Source organism: Nelumbo nucifera, chromosome 2, assembly GCF_055504915.1.
Source record: "Nelumbo nucifera cultivar China Antique chromosome 2, China Antique-T2T, whole genome shotgun sequence".
Lineage (NCBI taxonomy): Eukaryota > Viridiplantae > Streptophyta > Magnoliopsida > Proteales > Nelumbonaceae > Nelumbo > Nelumbo nucifera.
In genome coordinates this window covers 34886688-34909284 of record NC_142650.1, presented here as the reverse complement: position 1 = coordinate 34909284, position 22597 = coordinate 34886688, and the positions used below count along the sequence as shown (strand labels likewise).

The 22597-nt window shown below is 35.0% G+C and overlaps 1 protein-coding gene and 1 pseudogene across 6 annotated transcripts; one reads left to right on the top strand and one right to left on the bottom strand.

Annotated features, from left to right (window-relative positions):
• Window positions 1–1980: 1980 nt before the first annotated feature.
• LOC104612303 (S-adenosylmethionine decarboxylase proenzyme-like) lies at window positions 1981–4514 on the top strand (annotated as a pseudogene). Its single transcript, XR_016082375.1, has 4 exons — window positions 1981–2192; window positions 2636–2784; window positions 2885–2906; window positions 3105–4514. The product of XR_016082375.1 is annotated as an S-adenosylmethionine decarboxylase proenzyme-like (transcript).
• A 2496-nt stretch (window positions 4515–7010) lies between these two features.
• Window positions 7011–13632, bottom strand: LOC104612372 (uncharacterized). Of its 5 annotated transcripts, XM_088897589.1 has the most exons (7): window positions 13351–13632; window positions 12912–13122; window positions 11575–11698; window positions 10165–10222; window positions 9946–10053; window positions 7803–9867; window positions 7011–7628 (listed from the first exon to the last, which is right to left on the bottom strand). In XM_088897589.1, the coding sequence occupies exons 1-6, from the start codon at window positions 13363–13365 to the stop codon at window positions 9442–9444; spliced, it is 942 nt and encodes a 313-aa protein (XP_088753715.1). In that variant the 5' UTR covers window positions 13366–13632; the 3' UTR covers window positions 7011–7628; window positions 7803–9441. The 5 variants fall into 5 exon arrangements, 2 of the variants coding, with proteins under 2 accessions (XP_088753715.1, XP_088753714.1); XM_088897588.1 differs by having other exon boundaries at window positions 7803–10053; window positions 13351–13631; XR_016082373.1 differs by lacking the exons at window positions 7011–7628; window positions 7803–9867; window positions 13351–13632 and having other exon boundaries at window positions 9927–11318; window positions 11575–12523; window positions 12912–13050.
• Window positions 13633–22597: the final 8965 nt, after the last annotated feature.

The window sequence follows — 22597 nt, the reverse complement described above, 5'->3', positions numbered from 1 at the left end:
ATAATAATAATAATAATAATAATAATAATAATAATAATAATAATAATAATGATGATAAAAAAATATTGGGTGCCCGATTTAAACAATTTCAAATGTAGAATGAGCTCGATAATCGGCATTGCACCGCAAAACCATCATTAAGATGAACCTTACATCCATCCCTTGACCAAGTAATATTAGGTCTAATCCTACTTCGACCACTGGGTTTGTTGAGTTTTCATTTCAAGCGTTGCTCAACCCTTTTGGTATGTAGTATTAACAACATAAAAAAATGACGATATTGTAGCTTCTGCCCAGTTTTCATTTCAAGGGTTATCCAGATGGGTCAGCTCATAATTAATTCATGGGTACATTCATTTATATTATTATAAAGTTGATATTTGTCATGATTTTGATGATGTATGTTATAAAAGTTAAATTTGATTGTATAATTTTAACTTATATCTTTACTTAGAGAGAATTGGTGGGTCCCATAGAAAAATAGGAACATACATTTGTATTTCAATATTAGTGGGTTGAAAAATAATGGTTTTCAAACAATTCATTTATTTGGATAAATAATATCTTCTTGAGATTTGGATAAATCACTTTTATGTTTGTACAGAATATTGTTAATACATGATAGGACAGGACAGTATTATTCTTTCAATAATCACATTTTTATGGATAAAATAATTATAATACAACTTTACCTATAAAATAAAAGCACTTAATTATAAATACACTTATTCGTGCAAATATTTCCTTTCTAAATAACACATTTATCCACATAAATGACTTACCCTTACTTCTTTCTATACGCACATGCCCTTACACTACTCCATTAAAACCATTTTGTTTTTCAAGACATTTGTTATATTAGGGTTTGGATTTGATTCACCCATGTGTCAAATTTTCTTTTGTTCTCAACGACTGATTTCCTGCCATAAGGTGGTAAATTGATTCAGTTTCTAGAGCGAAGGAAATGACAAGAAACTTCTGGACCTAGGATTAGGGTTCTAGGGCCAAGGAAAGACAATGTTTGGTTGATAGAAAATAAGAAAGAAAAAAAAGAAAATTGAGCAAGCATTCTTGACAAATTGTGCTTACAACTTTTGCAATCCAGCCTGCCCAAAAGGGCGTAGAGAGAGAGAGAGAGCCGTCAATTATCGAATTGTCCAAATCCGGGCCAGAGTCCACCATGGTCCAAATGGACCAAATCCAATACCCAATGTGAAGAAGTTCCACAGGACTTAAACATGTTCATATTTTGACATATACTCAACATGAACTCACCCAAATACACAATGGGTAGGGCGTAGGAGTACAACTTCGATTGAACCAGATTCAATCTGCCTTGAATGAATCCAAACTCTCGGACTTGCACCCATAACACCGGAGGTAGCATTCCCCAAACCCAAAAACCTCCTATCCTAATAAAAGTAGGATTCAAGCCCATGTCTACGCTATAGCCAAACATTTTCTCAATGGAAAAAAAAAAAAATTGGATGAAGACAAACCTTAATAAATAGAAATTAATATGGAAAATTACAGATTAGTATCTTGAATATAATTTTGATATTCTAATTTTAAAACCGTCAATCCAATTAATTAGTCATTAAATAACATATAAAAAGACACAAATATCCTTTAGATGCCATGGAAGTGTGAATTCGACCAATAGAAATATATAGGATCATTTTATGTAAAGATATAAATATTTAAAATTATTAGATGATATGGGATCATATTAGGGTATATGAGTATATCCATATTTGATCAAATTATAAACGGGTCCGATTCGGATTTCTTAATCGGGTCGAGCGGTTACAGCCCGGGGGCAGGGCCACCTTTAGTAAATCGAACCGCCGAGCCAGACGGGCGAAACGATCGAGAGGGGCGCCGCCGCGTGGACTCGACCAGTTGATAACTCGATACTCTCCCGAATTCCCCGAGCTTTCACGCCTGTTTATCGTGAGGCTTCACGCCTTTTGCTTCCTTTCCTCCCTATAAATACTCTCCTCCGTTCCTTCTCCCCCTCGTACACATTTTCTGTTTCCTGCTTCCTCACTGTTTCTGTGTTTCACAGGCCACCTCCTCGATCGTTCTTCTCTCCTTCCCTTCCATATTGCCATCCCTTTATTTGATTCCTTCCAACGATCGACCACTCTGAGGATCTTTCTCTCGCCATTCTCAGACTCTCTTTCTGTAACGTAAGTTCTGTTCTTCGATCTTTCTTCTTAAATCTGGGGTTTGTTCTTTAGATATCGTTTCTTCTCTTATGCTCTCGACCTCAAGTTCAATGCATTCTTTGCCTCTGCATGTTTGATTTCGGGGTTTTTTACTTAGGATATTGGTGGGTTTATTATCTTCTGCGTTGCGCATTGCTTCTTCTATTGATTTCACAGAAAGGGACTGGTATTTTTTGTGTTTTGAGTTATTCCTCAAATATTTCCTTTCCTTTTTCCTTTCTTCTTTTCCGGGTTTGGTTTCATTATAATCGATTTTTAAGATATTTTATTTTTATTATTCGATTGCATGGACTATAAACTACTGAATGCTGATTTCTTCTGTTATTTTTTTTTTTTGTTTGTAGAATTTTGAGATTGCATATCGGCTCGGTAAACCAATAAATCTGTGTTTTGGTCTGTTGCAGGAAGCGTGAATGTTTTAATGGAGTCTAAAGGTGGCCAGAAGAAATCTAGTAGTAGTTCCTTACAATACGAAGTCCCCCTCGGCTACAGCATTGAAGATGTTCGACCGAACGGTGGAATTGAGAAGTTCCGATCTGCTGCTTACTCCAACGTAAGATTTCTGACAGGCCCTATTGTTTCCGCATTATTTTTTTCTCTGTATTCCTTGTTTCAGAGTCTAATCCTCTGTTTTCGTTCTTTGTTTTCTGCAGTGCGTGAGGAAGCCATCCTGATATACCCTCCAAATGCCTTCTTCTGTAGAGTAGGATTCTCCTTCAATTTCTCTGTTTTCGATTCTGCAAATAAACAAAACTCTCTGGCTAGCTGTTCTTCAACAACCTCTCTATTCCGTCTCTCCATCTCTTCTTTTGATGATCCTCAAGCTCAACATCGAAGCCATGGCCGCTGTTCTGTGCAACACCAATACTCCACCACAGCAACCTTCAGCAATCGGTTTCGAAGGATTCGAGAAGCGCCTTGAGATTACTTTCTCTGAGGCACCCGTGTTCGTCGACCCGCAAGGACTTGGCCTTCGAGCCTTGACTCGGGCTCAACTCGACTCCATCCTCGAACCCGCCAAGTGTACCATTGTGGCTCAGCTCTCAAACTCGGAATTCGACTCGTACGTCCTCTCCGAGTCGAGCCTCTTCGTTTACCCTCTCAAGATAATACTCAAGACCTGCGGGACGACGAAGTTGCTGCTATCGATCCCGCCGATTCTCGAACTCGCCAACTCGCTTTCGCTCTCCGTCTACTCGGTGAAATATTCCCGCGGGAGCTTCATTTTCCCAACTGCCCAACCTGCCCCTCACCGCGGCTTCTCCGAGGAAGTCAGCGTTCTGAATGGTTTCTTCGGCAACCTCGCTTCCGGCGGGCAGGCGTACGTGATCGGCGACCCGGCGGTTCCGAATCGCAACTGGCATGTTTACGCGGCGTGCCAGAACCCCTCAACGTCATCACGGAATGATCAGACGGTTGTTGTCACTCTCGAGATGTGCATGACGGGCCTAGACCGAGACCGGGCGGCCGTGTTCTTCAAAAAATCGGCGGACTACACGGCGAAGGAAATGACGAAACTCGCCGGAATATCTGACATACTGCCATCGCACGAGATCTGCGACTTCGATTTTGATCCCTGCGGGTACTCGATGAATGGGATCGACGGTGAAGCTTTCTCTACGATTCACGTGACCCCGGAGGACGGGTTCAGCTACGCGAGCTACGAGGCAATGGGGCTTGACCCCGGTTCGGTAGGACTCGGACCGCTAGTGAAGCGAGTTCTGGGATGCTTCGGTCCGGCCCGGTTTTCGATAGCCGTGACGTGCTATGGTCGGGTGGACGAGTGGGAGAATGACTTGGGCGTGGAGGGGTACACGTGCGAGGAGGTGGTGAAGCAGGAGGTGCCCGGTGGGCGGTGCGTCGTGTACCGGAGTTTCACGGCGATAGAGAAGGGGTGCGTAGTGTACCCTTCTCCGAAGTCGACTCTGCACTGCTGGGAAGAGATTGCGGGCCTTGTGGCGGAGGAGATGGAGAGCGTCGTTGGTTGTCATTGTGTTTCTTCTCTTGCTTACTAGTTTGTTCGTTCGTTCGTTCGTATGTTTGTGTTTCTGCTGCTGCTCGTGAGGTCAGCCAAGCCAGGTTGTGAGTCAGTCGGGTCGGGTTTGGTTTTCTTATTTTTTTTCTCTCTTTTTTTTTTTTGTAATTTATACTCAATAAAAGCAGTCTCTAGTGTCTGGAGTCTGAATTGCTTGAATTTTGTTGGGAATTGAGATTTGACTCATTTGAGACTTGTTATTATTAATTATTGGAATATTACGAATATAGAGTGGTTTTTGGTAAAAATACTTGTTGCATTCTACTACTTTGGTTTGGAGGAACATGCTTTATGGGCCTCTGGGGCCTGGCCTTTATGGGCCTACAGACTACGGTTAATAAGTGTAATGGAAGGCAGGCTTCTTATGGCCCTCTCGCATGAACTCAACACTACATAGTTTCCTAGACAAACGGTACATGAGATCTCTATGGTTACTAGAAATCTGAATTCAGACCATTTATGAATCCATTATCATATCCCCTTTAAGATTGTTGGTAAGATCAGTGCGGTCACACAGCAGCCCCTCAGAGACAGTTCTTGCAAATTGACTAGCAAACTCTATCTTGGTTTTCTGATTTAGGAGTTTCGAACTTCTGTTTGAATCTTGGGCCATGTTTGTTTTTTGGAAACACACTTACCTGGGTAAATGCACTTACCCAGGTAAAAGTTGGTATTTTTTCACATCTTGCCAATTTTACCCTTCGGGCCCAAATCAATGTTTCCAACACCATTGCAGTATGCATCATGAGTACAATGTTTTGTTATTAAAAACTGCAAATCAGAACAGATGTCAAAGCATTTCAGCCCTTCATTACCCAGTTCTAATTTATTCCTTTGTTTTGTTCATTTGCAATGCAAATGAAGTAGAACCTCAAGCAAGGTAAAACTTGGAACCTGGTGCTGTCACTACATAAACCATCAAACTTCAATGGCATTACAGACAAATGAGTAGAGTGCACCATTTTCTCCTTCAACCCCATAACAAATGCCAAAATTGTTTAGATGAGGAGAGAGAAAGAAGCTTGTCGGAACTGCAGTACAAACAATTGCATAGGAAGCCTGTGTCTGATTATTATGTTGATGATGATGATGGTGATGATGATGATGATGATGATGAGGGTCTGAAGTAACCTTCATGTTAGAAAATTGTAAAGGCAGGCTTTGGGGAAGTAATGAACTCAAATCAAAACCTTACCTTTACAATAATCTATTGGGTGGAAGCTAATTGTCATGTTATTAATATTCCTTACTCAACAATGGCAAGTTTGGTGCAATGTTAAATCTCATCCTGACAAGCATGGGAAAGAAGGCTCTGAGTCTAAGAGTGGCCAATTCGTTCAAGAAAATGCCCGAATGTTCATATGGGAACTTAAGGATGAGTCTTTAGATCTAACACAACTCAATCTGTTTTTACATTTCTATTGCAACAAGAGAAAGGATCAGCAATACCAAATATATATATCCACATTTGGTGCAATTGCTGAAAATTTAGACTTTAGAAACCTGAAGTGGAGATAGACAGCTTGAATCAATCATATTACAAACTTGCATTACTACATCACTTCCATTTCATGCTTCATTATACCTAAAAGTCATCAAATGATTTGTCTTTTGAGATATTGTTCATGATAAGCAATAACTTTTCAAGGAAGTACACTACCTCTCTATAATCAAACGGTATTTTGGGCTGTAAATACTAAACAAAACAATATAACAATCAAAGAAAAAATGGAACTTTATAGTATAAATGTAACTTTAACTAACAAGAGGAGAAAAGCCTGTATGTGGTTGCCTAAAAATGTATTAAAGAAGCTATAGAAATATCCATTCACCTCAGAGTGCATAATTGCAACTAAAATAATCTCAAATTTTACATGGATTGATTACATCCATTCACATCTAGTGATCTAGATGAGTCACAATGGGTTCTAGCTCACTGAGTTCTAGTGACAAGCCTCACGACCCAGGGGAGGCTAAGGCTTGTGACTCTAAATATTAGTTAACTATGTGATGTTCATCCTTCATGTCCCCAAGGTTTACGTATCCAAGTCTAATGTTAGTTCCACTACACATAAGTAGTTATGAGGCAAGCCCTAGTGAAACATTACTAATCTACCAACTGAACCACCACCAGTTGGCCAAGAAGGCACAATTACAACATCAGTCAAAGCCAAATTTTTTGGTCATAAATATAGATAATCAAGATTGTTGAGTTTAGGTAGAGATTAACCCCTCCCAAGACTCAGATAGCTGGGACCAGCATGAGGTAGTGATCCTTTAAAATGATAAAGCCAAGAAAACTAAACTAATAGCTAAAATTCATAAACTAATTGGTGTTTTGAAAATGAAGCACCTAAATGTTTTCTTCTCTCATAGATTTGATTTTAATAAGAGATGCTAACGACCTTTCTATCAATTGAATACCCAAACCTCAGTAATTTCAACCACAGATATGACTTAATTTCTTGAATTTTCAATAAAAAGTTCTATTCATTTCAATAGAACAGATAAAATCTCCACTATGCCAACAGAAATGTAAAAAAAAAAAATGATACTAGAATGAGCATATGTTTTGCATGGATGAAAATCTATTGACAATCATATCAAAAGAAAAGGGACATGAATAAACCTTTTTTTGCATCATAAAACAGATCAAAACTGAAATATATGGAACCATAAAGAAATAAACAAGCATTCAAAATCACACACAAGAAAAGGAAAAGAGCAATAAATGGAACCAGAACTATACCTTAATCCTGCCCCAACTACCAATAAAAGAAAAAATGCTTCCCATTTTCATTATTCCAAACTGACAACAATATGTTATTGCTCAAACGAAAAAAAAAAAAAAAGAAAGAAAAGAAAAGAACCTAGATGTTGGTGTATATATAATGCACTTGTACCTGATACAAAAAAGAACTTCTATCATTGATTTATCAAGAAATTAATATCATATCCTATGAAAATCCAAAAGACAACAACAACGGTGTACGATGCATTTTTCTCTTATTTTTTCCCCAGTAAACTGGATAAGTATCTCCTATATTTTTGGTTGTCCAAAAGCTAACATTTTGCTAACTTTTTCAGGTTGTTGTATGTTCGAAACTGTTGCACAACAACCTGCAATTAGAGCTCCTGTGAGACTTCGCTTGGGCTAGATTTCTTGGTTCTCTGAGTTTTACATGCCTTAAGTAAGATTGTTTTAATAGCAACTCAATTAAACAGGATCTGGCTGGATTGATCAACAAGATAAGCATATCCTTCATTTCTCCGCTCCCAAATGTGTATTCCGCTTCATTATAAGTTTAATGTCCTCAAAAATCATTCTAGTACTCTTTCAACAAAATGGATTACCAAGAATTCTGGAAACAAAAAATCAAAATAAAAAAAAGGAAATCAATGAAATAACAATAAAATAGGAACAATAAGATGAGAAGCAATTTTTTGAATGGGATGAAAAAAAATAAGATGCATTAATTATGTGCATTACAGAAGAACGACGAATCAGTGGGAAGAGGAATAGTAATATTTCTTACCGTTTCAATGGTTGAAAAAACAATGAGCAGCGGCGACAACTAGGCAGAGCAGCGACGACAGCAACTAGGAGGATCAATGGTGCCGTCAACAAAGGAATGACGAGGATGATAGATTGTAGGAGGATAAACTCTTTGGCATTAGTAACTAGACGGAGCAGCAGCGATGACTTAGTCAAGTAGCGGCAGCAACTGAGGGAATCAACAGTGGTGAAGCTGATTTTTGAGAGAAGCAGAAGAGAGACTCTCGATTGTGGGGGCAATTTTGAGATTTTAAGTTTTTATCTACTTACCCTCTACTCAGGAAACCAACTTACCCGAGTCTCACAAGGGTATCATTTTGTCGGGTAAGTGATACCTGAGAAAATCAAACTTTCTGTGGGTCCTACACATCTTTGAAATCCGAACACAGGTAAATTGGTCAACGGGATTCACAATCCCATTGACCAGACTTTCCCCCCTTCACTTCATGAAAAACGAACACGCCCTTGATGAAAGGATCACCAAGATAAGCCAGTAAAAGCATTAGAAGGCCTGACCCAATCAGCCTGCTTCTTGATTCACTTCCCGAAGCTTAAAAAAATCAGCACATCGTCTCTGCACAGACTAAGATTTTTCTAACGCCAAGATTATTGTAGATCTCGTACAACCTGTTCAGAGGAATGGATGGGACTTGATTTCAGATACCACACAAAAAAGGCTTGGTAGTACTCGCATTTGTGAAGACTTACCTCCAGCTGAATGTTATAAAAGTTCTAGCTGGAAGCTTAATCATCTTCTTTGTAAAAATTTTCTTGGTTTCATCATCTCAAACTCTAAGGATATGTGCCCAATAAGAACAACATTCTTCATAAATCACTTGATGTTGACAGCTAACCTCCCAGTCATTCCAGACAAACTTGAGAGTTCACCTACTGTCCACTGGCACTGTCTTGATCAGGAATCCGTATCCGATAATCCGACTTATCATCTGACTGTGGCTTCCAATTGAATTTATCGAGATATTCATGGATTTGTTTTATAACAGTAAAGTTTGGTGATTCCACTAGTAGAAAGCGGATACGTTCTAGTAATGCAAGCACACTTTCTGCTGTTATTGCTTTGGAATCTTTTGGAAACTTGAGACCCTTGACCACAAAGTGTGATACATCACTGAGTAATGAGAGGAAGATCAGAAATTTGGGATAGTGAACCCCATTTTGAGTCAAATAGAATTGAGCCTTTCGCAAATTTGAATACATGACTGGTTTTCAACCGGTTCTTGTCAGCTAAGCAATTCTTGAATTCCTCAAATGGAGAGTATTGTGTTCCTTCTAAATTCTTTAAGCAATTCAAAAATGAAAGTACATTCCCTTTACTTAAACTAAATGAAGATGAGAATGATGTCAACTCAACAACAACCTTTTTTGCATCCTCAAAATTTATCATCACCCCTGCCAATTGTAACTCAGCTTCAAAAGACAGAATTCTTTTGTTACCAATAAAAGGCCAGATCGATCAAGGGAATTCTAACAACTTGCAACAAACTTCTCCAACCAGGACCATAAAGAATAGATTCTGCAGGGGACCTGACACCACAACTGGTTTTCAACCATGGCTGGTTTCTTATCTTTTGTTACCAATAAAAGACAGAATTCTTTTGTTACCAATAAAAGGCCAGATCGATCAAGGGAATTCTAACAACTTGCAACAAACTGCTCCAACCAGGATCATAAAGAATAGATTCTGCAGGGGACCTGACACCACGACTGGTTTTCAACCATGATTGGTTTCTTATCTTTTCTATAAATCTGGAAGCAGACCCACCTGTGCCCTGGACTGTGTGTATCCTCCTTATATACTTCAGCAAAATCAAACCCCTCATCCAAATCAATCGCAACACCCATTCTTTCAGCTCATTCTTTAGGGAATAGATGCTCTTCCCACAGTAAGAATCATCAATTAAAGTTAGACCAGCAATTTGAGAGAGAGTTTCCCATTCAGAATCCCAAAGAATTGAATCTGAAGCAGCCCTATAACCATGAAGGGTCTTCAGCCACTTACTATTTGCTAAGCAGCTTGCTGTGTCCTGCAACACATGAGTTCCTGAGAGATGCTTACAGCAATGTAAAAAGAAGAGCACACTATCTCTGCTTAATGTGGTTACTTCGGCATCCAGAGGCACATTAAAGTTGCTGACCATCGATATGTATATCTTTTGTAAATCCACTTCCACTCCAAGTAACATGAGCTCCGTGCGGTAACTGACAACATCCTGCCCATAGTATTTCGCATTCATGAATGCAAGGATATCTCTTGCCGGAACATGTAACATAAAAAAAAATTGATCAGTAGATTTGTAACCTTAGGAAGTCTTCAATGTTACTTTTTGTTTAAGTTTCCCTATGATGTCACCAGAAAGCACATTCCTCTCATTCAAGTACCTGATAAATTTCAACAATGGAATTGCAGCTTCCTTAGTTAAACTAGTAAATTCGACAGAATATAAGGTATTCAATGATAAGTTGGCATGCTTCTGCTAACCCTGACCAGACACCAATGCACTTTAGATCACTCATGTATAAATGTAGCTTGTTATCATAAAAGCTTTAATCAAGAATAGGAAACTTCACATGAAAATCATGCATTCCAGCAAAAATAGACTTTTCTTCTCCATTGGATAGAAAACACTGACTAGGTGACTTGTAGCCTGAGCAAGTTTTCAACCATCTCCCCGTTTTTATGCTTTCATCGAATAACTTTGGCAGCGCAACAGATTTAGTCCTCAAATATCTGATCCAATCCAAAAGCAAGAAAACTTCTTCCTTTTTTAAGTTGAAAAATTCAAATCACAGAATAGCATCACCTGGGATTAATTCAGGAATGTCAGTAGCTTTGATATATGATTTAACAAAGTCATAAAGCATCTCTACTGATGTATGTTCACCAGCAAAGTCAGCACTTTGTCCATATTCCTCCCCCAATTCATCATAAATTCTTGGCCATGGATTCGAGCCCAAAAGGTTCACCCATTTACTACCTTGTGCTGGGACCCCAGATGAAATGACAATAGGAATGGACAAACAAATTTGAGAGATCTCCAGTTTAGTAATAAATTTCTTGCAAAGAGATTGACATAGAAAATGAGTGTATCAGATGACCATTCTTTTAGTTAGATTCTCACCTGCTGAAGTGAAAATAGATCAAGCAAAATCAAACAAAGTGATTTCATGTATTCTTGCAATATGGTGCAGCCATGAAATCAGAGTATCTCTTCTAGGAAACTTTCTCAGTGCCATTTGAATGGAATTGGGCAATAAAAACATCTTCTTGCAACCCAGTTCCATGTTCCATTTGTTTACCCATGTTCCATTTGTTTACCCATGCATGATGTTCATCATCTGACAAAAAAGAAATTCTCTGCTTTGTTGTCTGTGCAGAGTTAAAATAAAAGCAGTAGGACATTGTTGTACTGATTAACATATTTCAAAATAGGAAGACTTGCAAGAGTGCTGCATGCAAATCCGCGACACCAATTTTCTGAAATTAAGAAGAGAAGATTCAGATAAATGTTTTCTGGAGCTTGTTGAACCAAATGGCAACCTTCTATGCATTTTGCATGCCAATCATAATTCAAATTTAACACTCCCAAAAAGGACAATATGTTATAAAAACGGTTGATATCCAGAGAAGAATGCACAATTTATTTTCCATAGGAGGCGATACCATTTAAAGGGATTCCTTTCCCTTTCAATTCAAGTAATAAATCTCGGAAAGCAGGAAAGAGTCTTCCTACCTCGGTTGGCCTATGGAAGACCTCTTGTTAGAAAATGATTCACATGGAATTATATCCTCAGCCTGCATCTTGGTTCTAATAGATTCTCTAACTCCGTTGAGCTCTTGGTAAGGTGAAGCCTCAACTGGAAGGAATTCAAATATTGAAGCAACAGAAGAAAGAGGGGAAGTCTCAATAGACTTTACAGAAACAAGAAAGGCATTAATAAATGTACCTGGAACACAGTCAACAATTCCCTGATTCCATACATTATCTAATAATATGGTTTCCCTTGAGGACGCAAGTATAAAATCTGCCTGAATTATGAAAGGGAATTATGTGACCTTCTGTGTAGGAAGAAATGCATATACACCAATAGAAGTTGGCCCTCTTTTTAGTCTCTCTCCCAATGGAAATGCCAGAGAAATAACCCATTCGTTAATATCATTCCTTTATGTTACTCGATTTAAAGATTTCACTGGAAATATCTGTCTCCGCATGTAATAGCTGCACTCTTTCTGTGCCCCATTCTTTCCTTCCTTTGCAGAGAGAAAGACAATGCGCGAGTCTGCATTAATATTCCTCCTGGTTTTAAATTCAGTCTCCCTAGAGATTGAAATTGCAGAGATGGTGTCAACAGCGCTTTGAACTTCATTATGTTCTCGAACTGATAGCCTCTTTATTTTTGACAAGAACAATAGGAGTTCCGGGTGCACTGATGAAAGTTGCTTCTTCACAGCATTCACCTCCTCAGATCTTAGAGGAAGAACAACTGTGGTCACTGGGAAGACCTTATGAGAACCATAGACTTTATGTAAATCATCAAGTGTTGGCTTTTCATCAACCCAGCTGGCAACTATATATCCAATTCCACAATGAGGATCTGGTTTCTCAGTAAATCTAATACAGTACCCATTACTGAAAATATAGGGCTAAGATGAGACAAGGAACACACTCTTGAAACCAATTCCTGTCAAGAAGGATATTTTACTGATCAGAACAAAAGATCAGCCGATCAGGGTTTTATTTTCTGCTTTTTGATTGTAGTTTTAAAACATAGCAATAAAAAGGAAAAAAAAAAGAGTCCCATTTAGCAGTTTATAGAATTGAAAGAATGAAAGCTAATCTCTTTCCCATATGAGCTTTTTCGTGTCCTCTTTAACAATTCATAAAATCGAAAGATTGTAAGCTAATGTGGAGAAATTTTGAAGGCCAAAAAAAGTTGAACCAATCGACCTTTTGATCTCAACATTTTTATATTAATTATCTTGTTTGTGTGGTGCTAGTGTGCTACTAATAATCCTTCTTTTATAAAAAGAAAGAAAATGAAGCAACCAAACAGTTGAAAGAGTTCTGACCTTTCTCTCCAATGAAACCTTCCTGTCGTTTTCCCCTTTTGGTGGACCGACCCACACTGCAAATGGACTCAATATCCCTCCTTGAGAATCCCTTCTCATTGTTGAAGACTAGCAGAGTTGCGGTAGCACCAGTGCCTGTGATATCCTTGTATATAATTACAAATTCCAGAGAGGGATCCACATCCGGCAAGTATTCATTGTCTTCAGCATTCTGCAAAATGATCAGAGAAAGAGAAAAAAAAATATTTATCAGAAATTAAGAACCCAACAAATTTCTAGATGCTTGGTTTGATTGAACATTATCCCACTAAACCACTTGTTGTTTGAGTTTGATTGAATCTTTAGGATGGAAAAATAAGAATCATCAAATCATATAGCACCAACATAAAAAGATTAAAAATAATCCAAAGTCAGTGATTCTTTAGAGAGAGAGAGAGACCTGAATGAGCTGCATGAGGAAGTAGACATCTTTGGCGTGGAGCTCGACTGAGAGATTCTTGACTGCATGGTGCAGGTCCTCTGTGAGTGGGTCTCCGTTCTTATCTTTTCTATATGTCTCTTGCTGCTCTACTATTCACTGTTGCAACCATTAACGTCAGTTTTCCAACAACATTGAACTGAAGCCGGAGGATAGCTCTATCTCTGAAGAGGAGGAAAAAGAAGAAGAAAAGACAATATAAATGAATGTAAAAATCCCGCTGATTTGCAGAATTTACTTTGGAATTTGCTTGGCCACCTTTGTACTTATAGCTGTCTACCCATTCGACTTCGAGCTTAGGTCGTTCGTCGTCGTATTGGTACTTCAATCAACAACGATCACAATTCAACATCAATACTGGTGATGCAGTACACGTATCACCACAATCCCTTACGACTGGCATGGGCTTCTGACTCATTGATGCACTGAATAGGTGTTTGGCGTCGGTGCTGGGAATGATTTGTGCTTAATTTTTTTGGAAGCGATGCTGCCAGATATACTGTTTTCTAATAAAATAACGTTGGTTTTGTTTGATATGCATGCTGGTAATGATGTTTTCAATATGATTTATAGTTTATATTATCCAATGTTTAAGATGATGTCAACGTCATAGCATTGTTGGTAATAATGTATTATTTTTGAGAAAATATTGAATTCAATATTGCTCTAAACTGTATTTTTCCGATTTACAATGTGTTATGGAGTTATTTTTTTCTAAAAAAACGGTATTAAATAAGAGAGCGTTGTTTGAAGTACCATTTTCTCAAATGGGATGTCTATGCCTGCGTGGCATTGTTTTCTTAGAAAATGATATTAATGCCAAACACCCACCCAATTGTTTCAATTGCCAATGGTAAAGGATTCCTTATATATGGAATTTGACTAATTTCTAGGGATGCAATAGACCGGACCGGATTCGAATTAGCCAATCCGATCTGATAGAAATATTCGAGATCCAATCGAATTCGTTATGGATGTCGAGTATTCAAATTTGATCCGATTTACTCGAATTATGAAATATTTAATAAATTATCAAAAGAAAAAATATAAAATTTTATATAAAGAAAAATAAGTATTTTTCAACTATTTTTGTCATATATATATATATATATGTCTCTTTATAAAGAATTTATAAAAAATGCAATATAAACATATTTGTAAATAAATATATTAATATATACATATCTTTTTATAAGTAAATATATACATATATACAGCCCGAATCAGATCGGATCCTTTCCAATCGGATAGAGGTGATCCAAATCCGATCCGAAAATCCAACAGTGAATTATCCAAAACCCAACAAAAATAAGGTTGGAATCGGCTCTAATCCATTTGCACCCTACTAACTTTGGTGAATGCATGCAGGATTATCTAGTGAAGAGTTAGAGTGTTTCACCAATAATGAAGCCTTCTAGCGTGATATTGGATGGTCCAACCCTCTTTCCTTTATGTTTATCCTTTCTCCTAAATTATTTATAATTCTTATTTATCCTCTCCCTCAGATATCTATCTAAAAAAATTTAATTAAAAAAAATTGAGTAAATTATAAAGACACCCCGTACTATGGGGCCAATTACAAAGACCCCCTATACTTTAATTTGCAAAAAAGGCCCCCCTAAACTTTAGCCATTAAATAAAGGCCCCCTCCGTTAGTGTTCCGTTAGTTATCTTTGAAAAAGATTCTCACCTAACTATTTAAATTTTTCTAATTTATTTTACCTTTTTCTTTAATTTATAAAATCACCTTATTTTTTTAACACCTAACAACTTAATGCTTACCAGACCCGCCTCCTTCTTCTATCCTCATTGGAAACCCACCTTTCATTTTTGAAGTTAAATACGAGAATAAAAACTAGCTTACAACCTTTCTCTATTGTTGATACAACCCAGAACCATTGCAAAATACCAGCCACTACCTATTTCATTTGCAAGAATGTCATGCCCTTCCTTAAGTCCTGGTTGGAATATCAAGAAAGTGTACTGATCCCTCCCCATGAAGATCCATTTTCTGGTGACTTTGTCTTTTTTCTAGCCAGCACTCTAGTTGAAAATACAACCAGTCTTAGCCCCACAAAGCCTTCGTCCTTCCCTTGAAAGGGAAAAGATGGTTTTTCTTATTCTCCCTAACCTACTCGGGAAAAGATGGCTTAGATGCTTAGTTGAAATAAAATTAATCTTTGTTTGCATTTGATGGAATTTTTCTCAAGTTGGGATTGGTTGCAATAATGAGTATCAAAAGTTCTTTCATGTGGAAGAAAGACCCAAAAACAAGGAAAATGTTGGAAGATAGAATTTAAGAACTCGATCAAAATCTCTAGGGTGGTATGAAAAGTGCTATGCTAATTTCAGGAGCCAATCTTTGTCCCTCTCGATTTTGTTTGATTAATTAATCATTTCTTTCTTTTATAACTTTTCATACAATGCAACAAGGGTCTAGAAAACATAATAGGAATTTAGCAAATAATCTATATTGAAGATTAAATGGGGATTGATTATTCACTGTTGTAATTGTGTTCTATTTTTTCCAACAATTTCCTAATCATCTTGATGTTCTCAATTATTAGAGTTTTTTCACTCAGGGATTCATAGCATTCAAAATATTGTTCCTTTTATAGATGTCTATATAAACTATGCAGAAGCATAAGTGGTGAGAAAATTTTCTTTTGATCAGATGTCGGTGGTTGAGAGATTTGAATTCTTATAAGGAAACTTGAATTAGTGGTAGACTATGTTAGTATTTGACTTAAAAAAAAATTGAGGTCATAACCTGTCTTGCAATAGACTCTATCATTACGTTGTTCCCAGGAATATCAATGTCTTCTAATACAGAGAGATGTTTCCAATATATAGTATTATGCATGGGGAGATGTTTCCAGTACACAGAGGTAGTGTGTTGTAGGTAGACATGGGTCGAGTTATTGTGGGTAGGAGATCCAGAGTCATGATATTAGTAGTATCAATGTATCCTTTTTTATACTACTTTGAAACTAGGAAGAGGGAATGGAGGAAGCTTCATAGCTTTTGGTTGATTAACTACAAATACCCATTATTTAATAGTGAAAATTTTATTGCATATATTTTGATATTTGCTCACACCAATCTTTAATATTTTGATCTCTCCATATAAGGCCATATCATATAAAGTCATATACCCACGTCACAGCTGACTTTACTAACCAAACCATCTCTCTTGTTCTAGGTCGCTACCGACTGCATCATAGCAGTTGGACCGCCATTTTGGGTTTGTCCAAGCACTAGGTTTTCTGTAGGACTGCATTGTGGCAGCATTTGGGTAAAATGGGTTTATCCACAAGCTCATCAAAGACCGGGAACACATCTCCATATGTGATTGGCTTCTTTTCCGACGATTATCACGGTATTTTTGGGTTAGTTAGGTTTTAAGGGAAAATGGCAAGAAAAAGAAAATAAAGAAAGTTTAGAGGGGTATTTCGGTAATTTAACGTACAAGGGGATCTTTGTAATTTACCTTAAAAATTTTGAGAATTATTTAAATATTATAATGAAATTATGTAATAACTTTAAAATATTTATTAAAAATAAAAAAAATAATTATAATAGATATAATATTATTCACATTAATAATAACTTATATTTTTATGAAATTCATAACAAAATTATGATTATAAATTTATGGGTTATTCACTTTAAATAATAATTAAATAATAAAAATTAAAAATTAAAAAAATATATTGTTTAAAATTTTCAATAACTACAAATTTTAAATAACAAAATATTTAATATTATGCAATAACTTTAAAATAAATAAAACTTAAATAACAAAATATATAACATAACTAAGTTTTAAATAGCTAAAATAACGAAATTATGTAATAAATTTAATATTATTAAATGTAGAAAATTAAATATATTAGATTTCATAGTATTTGAATTAATAAAAATTTTATATTTACAAAATTAATAAAGAAATTATGTATTATAGTATAAATTATAATTTTACAGATTATGAAATTCAATAAATAAGTAATATTTAAACAAATAAATAATGATATTATTCAAATAACTAAATCATATTTTAAATATTATTTAAAAACAAATAATATATATTAAATAACAGAATTATGCAATAACCTTAAAAAATTATCAAAACCACAGAATAATTATAAGAATATAAAATATAATTAATTTAAAATTGTTTAAATATTATTGAAATAATGAAAATAGGTTAAATAATTTAGAGGTATTGATACTTTTAGATAAAAAAAATAGGTAATATAACTTTCAAAAAAATGTTTTCAATAGATATTAAAAATAGAATAATAATTGCAATTACTAATGTACTAATAATAAAAAATTATATCAATTAATAATTATAGAAAATAAATTTTAGAAAACTTGATATTTATTAATAATAATTTTATATTTATTGTATTTTTAGTAATTGTTTATCATATTCTCGTGATAAATATATTTTCAATAATTATTTCAAAATCTATTTTTGTATTGTTATTTATTAGAGATTAGACTATTAGTTTAGCTGAAATTAGGAGTATTCGCGGGTTGGTTGGGCCAACCAAATTAACCTTGTTGGGTTGGGGAGTTGGTCACCCGAAACCAATCGACCATTAGTGAAAACCAATTAACTTAGGTTATATCTAGGTCAATTTAAGGTAATAAAGTAGGGAAAGTAACTATACAAGTGTTCATAATTAATTCAAAAAAAATATTAAGGGAACATTTGGTTGTAATGACTTTAATTTTGCAAAGAGGCCACTTTTGACCTTGAAGTTTTAAAAATATCATTTTTCCCCTCACATTATGATTAAAAAGTGATTTTAAGGCAAAAAGTAACGACATTAGAGAGGTTGTTAATGATTCCATTAGACAAATAATAAAATAATAAATCCCCACTAATGTAGAATTGTTTAAGTCAAAAGATTATTTGAAAAATTACATGTGGGTCTTGCATAAAATTTTCACCTGTTCATATATGACCAAGAAAAAAAATAAAAATAATTATTTTCATTTAATAATAACTATTAATAAAACAAAAAAAAAATCTACTTCTTTTAACTTAAGTAATTTCAAGGGGAAAATAATAGGTGGGTCGACTTATTCACATATACTAAGAATAGAAACAAAATAATTATTTATTATTTAATAATTAATTAATAATAAGTTATTAATAAAATAATAAATTGTTAATAAAACAAAAAACTTGTTGTATTATTTATATGGTAAAATACAAAAACCTCCCCTGAAGTTTCTGACAATCATAAAAACCTCCCCTATAGTTTCATTTTAACAAATACCTACCCTGAACTTTTCCAGATGGAAAACGTTAGATTGATGCACCAGTTTTTTTCCAAATACCCATTCTACCCTTTTATAAATTATTTTATATACAAAATTACTGAAATAACCCCATTTTAACTTAACAAAAACCTCTTTTAACGATCATTTCAGCAATTTTACATACAAAATTACTTAAATATATTTTCCTGTTGAGTTAAAATGGGATTATTTCAGTAATTTTGTATGTAAAATAATTTATAAAAGGTTAGAATGGGTATTTGGAAAAAAACCAGTGCATCAATCTAACGTTTTCCGTCTGGAACAGTGACGAAAGGGAGATTTTGTCGAGTTTCTAAAAAGTTCAGGGTAGGTATTTGTTAAAATGAAACTATAGAGGAGGTTTTTATGATTGTCAAAAACTTCAAGGAAGGTTTTTATATTTTACCATATTTATATTTAGGGAAAATTCCCAATGAGTACCTGTACTTTAGGCCTAGTACCACTTTGGTCCTTAAACTTTAAAACACGACAATTCAATACCCAAACTTTCAAAACGTATGAATACATGACAGTTATGTGTATCACATGACATCATATAAGACTTAAGACTTCTGAAAATATCAAAATTATCTTTCAAACAGAAGTCCAAAACACCGATTCAGGGATCCTAATACGCTTCAAGCCAAGGTAAGTCCCAATCCATTGAGTGATACCATGAACGGCAGCGGGACCTGAGCAGTTTTCTCCAAACAGCTAAAGGTTTTTCCACTGGCGCCAAATCGGACAACAAATATTGGAACGTGTTCTCCATGAAATCTGAGTCGTAAACATAACCTGTTTACAGATATGCTCTTTCTGGTGCAATAAACATAACCTGCTTTTGTAGTTTTGTATGATCTATAAGCTAGCTGAACCCTGGAACCGTATACGTCTCTACTCACTGATTTGTAAATGGGTAGCCGTATGGGGTGTCTTCAGTGATCACAATATTGTCTGATTGATAGCTGTTGATAGATTACACAAAACTCTAGCAACGAACCATGGGTTGGTTGAATACCTTTATAAATCTTAAAGACCATCATGGGAAAGGTTAATGCATGAAATCACTGAAGAAGCCAAGCGCCATCTGAAGATCAAGACTTTTACAGCCCACATTCACATCCAGAGGAGCTGGAAATTAATATTTGATTGAATGGTAAGCCCCAGCTGAAGATCAAGACTTTTACAGCTTTGCTTGGAAACAGGCAAGGGCGAGGGCTTAATGACCACAGAGGGGTCAAGTTAGCTTGAAGACACCCAAATGGTAAGTATGCTCCTCGGGAATAGCATAACTCTTTCCAATTTCCTCTTAAAAAGTTGATAAAATGGTGTTTGCTCATTAAGAGAGGATTCTCTTCGCTAGATGGGCATTTGTGTCTTTTCAAATAACACTTAACAATTGATTAACGGTAGCTACTGGATTGACATGTTTTGAAAGTTTAGATATTAAATTGTTGCATTTTAAAGTTCGGGGACCAAAGTGGCACTAGGCCCAAAATACATAGTACTAATTGGGAATTTTCCCTATATTTTATTATTAGTAAAAATTTATATATGTTATAAATATAAAAAATTGAAGAACTGAACCAGTCAAATATATTTATATTTATTATTAATAATATATTATTTTATTAAAAAGTCATTAATAAAAATAATGAAATTACTTAAGTTGAAAGAGCCAATTTTTTTTTGTTTTATTAACAATTCTTTACTTTATTAATAATTAATAATTCTATTTATATTTATTATTATTAATTAATTATTAAATAAAAATAATTATTTTTGTTTTTATTATCGATGACACTGAATAGGTGGGAATTTTATATGAGACCTACATGTAATTCTTCAAACAATTTCTTGACTTGAATAGGGCGATATCAGCCAGGCTTATTATTTTATTATTTGTTTAATGGAATCGTTAATGACATCTCTAAAATCGTTTGCTTTTGCCTTAAATTGGCTTTTTCACCATAGTTTAAGGGTGAAAATGGTCTTTTTAAAACTTTAAGATCAAAAGTGGCCTTTTCGCAAAGTTTAAGGGTTCCAATCCGTAAGTGTTCCTAACCAATGTAGTTTCACTTGGTTGGTAGACATGTGTTCATTAATAATGTAATTTCAAGAATGCCAAATCATTTTGTGCAAGCTTCATATATCCATGTTTACTTGGTTGATACTTGATAGACATGTACTTGGTTTGTATGATACTTTCATGGTGGCTTCATATATCCATAAAGTAATTAGGTAATATGTTTTTTTACAATGGTTTTTCTCTCCAATAATATTATATTATATAGATATTATTTTTGGCATCAATTTATTTTTTACATTTTCTTTAAAATTTTATATGATGTGAGCTTCAAAATTTACAATTAAGAAAAAAAAAATTACTTTTTTCACTTGTTATGGTAAAATATCTATTAATCAAGGTTCTAAATATCGATACACCTGATAAGTCAATAGGGGTGTATTGGGCAGTATTGGTAATTTTTTTTTACTTTTTTATTTTTTTTTTAAATCTGGTTCAGGGGGCGGTTTAATGTTCCTCCACCCCCTGAACTGGTCAAAACCCCATACACCCTCTGTAGGGGCGTATCGGGGTGCTCCTGATACGATACATATCAGCCTATACAGGCCAATACGTGTCTATTTTTTGAACCTTGCAATTAGCCAACCCCCCTCGAAGCTAGGGCCTGACACTAGTTATATGGTATTATAGTATATAAGGTCATTTACTAAAACACCCGCTCTACTTGACAATCACTTCTGGAATTGTAAAATGACATTTTTATACTCTAATATCTGTCTAGCCAAAATAATTAAAAAATGAATAACCAAAATGTTGATATGAAATAATAGAAAGTAAAAATAAAAATTAGATAGACAATAATAGGAAATTAACAGAAAATAATAAATAATTAAATTAAAATAACAGAAGATAATAGAAAATAAAAATCGATAATAAAAATATTTTCTTTTTATTGTATATTTTACTTTTATTTTTATTTCTATTATGTTCATTTATTTTTGTGTTTTTTTACTTTTTGTTTTATTTTGAAATAAAATAATATGGGATGGAGAGTTGATGATATGAGACATTTTACGGATATTTTGAAATTAAACAAAAAACAAACATTTTGCAAACATTTATACAAACAATTCTCAATAAAAGGTGCATTGGATAAATGGTTGGGAAATAGAGGGGGCGTCTTAATAATATCTACAAACTATAGGATATAGGTCTTAGTATTTACGTGAAATCATAATAGGGGTGTCCTAGTACATGACCCTATTGTATACTTGGCACATCATTAGCCATTAGATTTCCATTATCCAACCACGTGTTTTATATTGACTTTCCTAGCTGATCAAAGAATCTTACGTGGCAAATTATTTGTAACTCAAAAGGAGTCTATCCCACTACCCCCTTCCCGTAAGAAATTGAGACCCCAAATACATTGTCATGTATGCAAAATAAACCCAGCTTTTGTAGGTAAGTTCTATACTGTACAAACAGTGCTATCCTACTGTTGCCTTTTGGATTTCATGAATTTCAATCCACATAAATCCAAAAGCCAATAGTAGGTGAAAATAAGGAGGATCAGAGATGGCTGTCATCCAGCTGCGTACTTGAAGGGCTCTTATCTCAAGCTGCTTTTTGCAGCTTTTGGCCAACTCTCTGGGGTTTGCCTTTTGAAAAAAAAATTTCAGGAGGGACAATAACATCTTTGTTCTCTTCTGTTTAGTAAACTTCATTACTTTTTATATGTAACTATCATCTTTAATAAACACCCAAAACTTCATTGCAATGGGTTTTTTGTGCTTTTTGCATTCGAGAAGCCAAAAGTCAATTAAATAATCATTTGGTGTAAAAGTTAAAAACATGCATTTTGCA

Excerpts from the sequence above, each read along its gene's own strand:
- LOC104612372 (XM_088897588.1), bottom strand. Across the intron at positions 10,223-11,574 it reads TCTTCCATAGGCCAACCGAG|GTACTTGAATGAGAGGAATG; the intron begins GTAGGAAGACTC and ends GAAATTTATCAG. Across the intron at positions 10,054-10,164 it reads TAGGGAAACTTAAACAAAAA|GATGTTGTCAGTTACCGCAC; the intron begins GTAACATTGAAG and ends TACTATGGGCAG.